Source organism: Gymnoscopelus braueri, assembly GCF_963280865.1.
Source record: "Gymnoscopelus braueri genome assembly, chromosome: 18".
Taxonomy (NCBI): Eukaryota; Metazoa; Chordata; class Actinopteri; order Myctophiformes; family Myctophidae; genus Gymnoscopelus; species Gymnoscopelus braueri.
The window spans coordinates 49,868,669-49,873,234 of NC_137618.1; the positions used below are offsets into that span (position 1 = coordinate 49,868,669).

At 39.9% G+C, this 4,566-nt stretch overlaps 1 protein-coding gene across 1 annotated transcript; it reads left to right on the forward strand.

Moving 5' to 3' along the window:
• Positions 1–113: 113 nt before the first annotated feature.
• LOC308073805 (uncharacterized protein) lies at positions 114–1,449 on the forward strand (the record flags this gene model as incomplete). Its single annotated transcript, XM_080412967.1, has 4 exons — positions 114–325; positions 491–620; positions 888–989; positions 1,410–1,449. 3 exons carry the CDS (start codon positions 114–116, stop codon positions 939–941), a joined length of 396 nt encoding a protein of 131 aa, XP_080269093.1. The 3' UTR covers positions 942–989; positions 1,410–1,449.
• Between the last annotated feature and the right edge of the window lie 3,117 nt (positions 1,450–4,566).

Below are 4,566 nucleotides of genomic sequence, written 5' to 3' on the forward strand. Positions count from 1 at the left end.
ACAAGCACTGATATCCAGGTTAATTCTTAATTAATTATTCTGTTTGTGTGAAGAAAGTTTAATACATGAGAACAGAAAATATAATAAACTTACTCATTGTCATGGTGGCTGGGATGTTGATATATTACATCCTTTCTGGAGGACACCATCCATTTGGCACAGGCTTTAGATGTGAAAGCAACATCTACGATGGAATCTACAACCTGGATGATGTTCAGGATGTGGTTGCCAAGGATCTTATTGAGTGGATGATCAATGAAGACCCAAAGAAAAGACCTAAAGTGGAGGAATGTTTGGCTCATCCCTTCTTTTGGTCAAACGAGAGGTATGAATAAACCTTTTTCCGTTCCATTATTGTTCATCTATTCTGATATCTAAACATTATTTCAGCTAATATTTATCAGCTTGATCGGACGGTAAGGTACTTATATTCTAAGAAAATGTTTTAAGGGTAGCCTAATATTTTCAATATTTTATTTATTTTGTACAGGAAAGTAGAATATTTGAGAAAGATTGGAAATCTAAAGGAAGTTGAGAATTGTCGAAATTCTGACATGGATCTCATGAGGGCACTAGACCAGTATGGTGAGATGGGACAGTTCAACACGTGGAAACACAAGGTACTGTATGACTGTACATGAGCTCATTGCAAACAGTTTGAGAAGAAATAAAACTACAATTGTACTTTGGTGTTTTAAATGTGTATTTCTCTATGTTATTCCTTCTATTTTAGGTGTCTCTTAAAATGCCTTTGCATACCTTATGTAAAGCACTTTGAATACCTTTTGTGTATAGTATAGAAACAAACTTGCTTTGCCAAGGAAACTAAAGAGTAATTGTCAAGTCCCAAGTCCATTTGATCTTTAAGTTGTATGTTTTTATTCCAGTTCCCACCTGAGTTGGTCCAGAAGATGGATGGCAAGAAGAAGGCCTACCCCTGAGAACACATTTGGATTGCTGCGCTTCATACGCAATCTCCATGAGCACTAGTAAGTTGAATTAGATTTAAAAACAACACAAAGAGTAGTCAGTCCTGTCCATGTAAAAAATATATTAGTTTATCTCTTTATTTTTCAAGTGTACAAATTGAAATTCAGGACTCGTATGGATGCAAAGGTGCATGTACAAATTGGCACCGTGGGCTGCTATGTATTGAAGCTTGTGTTCTAAAACAGCGATTCTCAAAAGTAACTCAAAATTGTACTTAGGTAAATGTACTAAGTGTATGTCCAGGGTACGACGTTAAACTGCATCCAACAGTTATTGCCCAAGACAAACCACTTTCAAACCAGTTTCCATCACTGCAAAGTTGTAGGCTACTTAAATACAGTACTTGAGGAACTTAGGAGAGTAACTTAGTTTCCACCACTGAGGAATTGTGACTTATGACTTAATTTCTGTGTTCACAGCACTGAGGATGCAGATGATATTGACCTGATGGAGATGTTTCCTGCTCTGTTCCAGGGCTGCGTTTACAAGTTTGACCAAGATCAAGGCTGGAACTCAACGACCACGCTGAAGAAAATGTGTCGAAGAGAAGATGTGGACAGCAGTGCTGTGTGCACGTCCACACACCCTGACAGAAAGACCAGTGACAGTGCTGTGTGCACGTCCACACACCCTGACAGAAAGACCAGTGACAGTGCTGAGTGCACGTCCACACACCCTGACAGAAAGACCAGTGTCAGTGCCGCGTGCACATCTACACACCCTGACAGAAAGACCAGTGTCAGTCTACCAGTGCAAGAATCTGGACTCAAAGACTCTGAAGTGATTGGTTCTCAAAGTGGGGTCCTTGAAGGGCTCCCAGGGGGTCCTTGAGGGCATTCCAGGGTGTCCTGAGTTAAATGTGGTAATTAAGCATCATAATCAGTCATCTGCTATTTTGGCAAAATCTCAGAAAATTGAGAAAGTAGAATAATGTATTTGTAATATTTTTCAAATTATTATAAAAAAAACATACATTAACGATTTTAACACATTTAGAAAAGTGTTGTAAAAGAAAAACGTGCAAAATGGGAATTTCTGCATACTTATTACAAGTAAGACGTGCGAACGCTGGAAGCGAACGCAGCTCGGAAATATTGTGTATTTACGGACTTGTAATCTGTGTTATTTCACCGTGATGGGGAGAGAACATTGACATCGTGTGTGTGTGTGTGTGTGTGTGTGTGTGTGTGTGTGTGTGTGTGTGTGTGTGTGTGTGTGTGTGTGTGTTTTTTTTGCAGGCTGTTGTGCATTTTAATCAGAGCATTGTCTACATTCCTGCACTCTGGCGCACTCTGGCGGCTGCACACAGGCAGTGCACGCACACAGAGACACAGAGACACAGACACGCACACAACCCGAGCACGGTTTCATAGTAAGCTGCACTTGGGCGTTCGCAATTAGTATTTTTGATGCCAATACTTTTGTACATTTCTCAAGTGAAATTCTGATTACAGTACTTACTAACAGAATATTTCTACTTTTACTTCCACCACTGGATGTCTGTAAAGAGGAGGCTACATTTAGTTTCTTAGTGATTGTTCTATTGATTACTTATTGGGTTAATTGAATAATCAATTAGTATGTTACTTTTATAAAATATGTTTTATATCAATAAATCAACGTAAAAAACTCTAATTGTCCTTTTTATTATATACTGTATAATAGATTAAATGGATTAGTCTGATTAAGTGTTCTCTTTCTATGACTTTATGGTCCAGTGATATTATTTAACCACTTAAACCCTATAGGGGTCCCCCAGGGCCCTATACTTGGCCCCCTCCTTTTTTCCCTCAACACCAAATCTCTTCGCCATAAAGGTTTGTCGCAACACAATGCAATGAGAGCTTGTAGATCTGCTATTTCTGCCAAATGTTAGCCTATTATGAAATACCCAGAATAAGGACCTTAGGGTTTAAGTGGTAAAAAGCTGAAATAATATGGAGATACAAGGTTGGCCTAATGCATATCAAACTGTGGGTCCTTGAAATGGATAAGGTTGAGAATCACATCTACTGAAGGTCCAGGGTCTCAAACAGAAGCACTAACAGACGTTTTATTTTTCTACATGTTGCCTCTAATAACAGAGCAGAAAGACATCACACCTGATGGTTCTGTACAGCAATAGACATATACAAACTCAATATAAAACCTTGAATATACAGTACATAACACTGGCAATTTACAGTGATGTATACAGTAGCCTACTCCTAGAGATTAAAATAAGGGACACCTCACCACGCGAAACCCCCTAAAACCCCCAAAATGCATATAAAACTATGCAGTTTGGTATAGTTATACCTTATAACACAATACAAACACAACAGGTCTTACACCCGCATTAGGCTGCTACATCACACTTACTGTCTGTAACATGGTTGTAACAAGTTCTATTCATACCATAATCACAAGGAAATGAAATGCAATGCTTCAGCCGTACATGAGATATGTATTGTGTACGTTTTGCAGTTTGACATTAGTAGTTGTTTGCAAAATGTGAAAACGTTAAAAATAAAAGTTTGTGAGGTATATTTCCCACTGCAGACAACCCATATGAGGTATATTCTTCCACTGCCTTAAAGGCTCTATTGAGTTGCCAACAACGCCATATTGCAGATAGTTTGATGTCCCAGTGGTGAGAATGAGTGGTTGTAGAATGAATGGAGTCATCACTAGTCAGTGAGGTATCTTTGCATCCGATTTATTGCATAAGTACAAATAGCTTCCTATGGGGACCCTGAGGTCCCCACCACACCACACAACAGCCTGCCGGCTGCTGAGTCACACACACAGATAGCCACACTTTGGCAGTCTATATAGCCCCTTCAGTGAAAGAGGAGGTGCAGGTATGGGTGTGTCAGACTTCAAAGGTGAGCCCCCAACCGCCCAAGACATTTGCAACTGTCAAGGCAGGAAGGGGGAATGGGGGAAACATGCTCTCTGTCTCCTGCAGGTAAGACAAAGAAAATGCTAAGAGCACCCCCACACCCCTCTCAGACAAACCGGCACCTCTCTCTGACTCAATCCACTTCTTCTGTCTGTATGCTCCCTGTGAAATATGGCTTACATTTGTGTCTATGTTTATGAAATATACACATCAGACCCCCCATGAGAGACATTAAACGTCTTTCACAAACACGTATATTTCAAAAGAACCACAAAGAACCGCCCCCCATGAAAAGCGACCGGAACACCAACCAGGAAAAAAATTAAACATTCAGGAAGACCAAAACAGCAAACAACATCATACAGAACAATGCACATACAAAAACCAAGATTACATAGTACAGCGACACAGTGATTCACATTAAATAGACAGAAAACTCAAACACCCCGAGGAAAGGTCCCAAAACCCAGTAAAGTAAGCTTGCTTTCTGACTCATGCCTTTTGCCCCTAAGTTAGTACATTTTGGAACATTTCCAGAGGTGTTAACATTGTACAATTATATCAACTCCAACCAATCAGCGTGCAGGATCCCTCTGTTAGCCTTTAAACTCTGGGAAAAATGTTATACATAAAACATAAGGGATTCGCCCTCAAACACATCCACGGGAATGGCCCGGCTCCATGCACCTCGT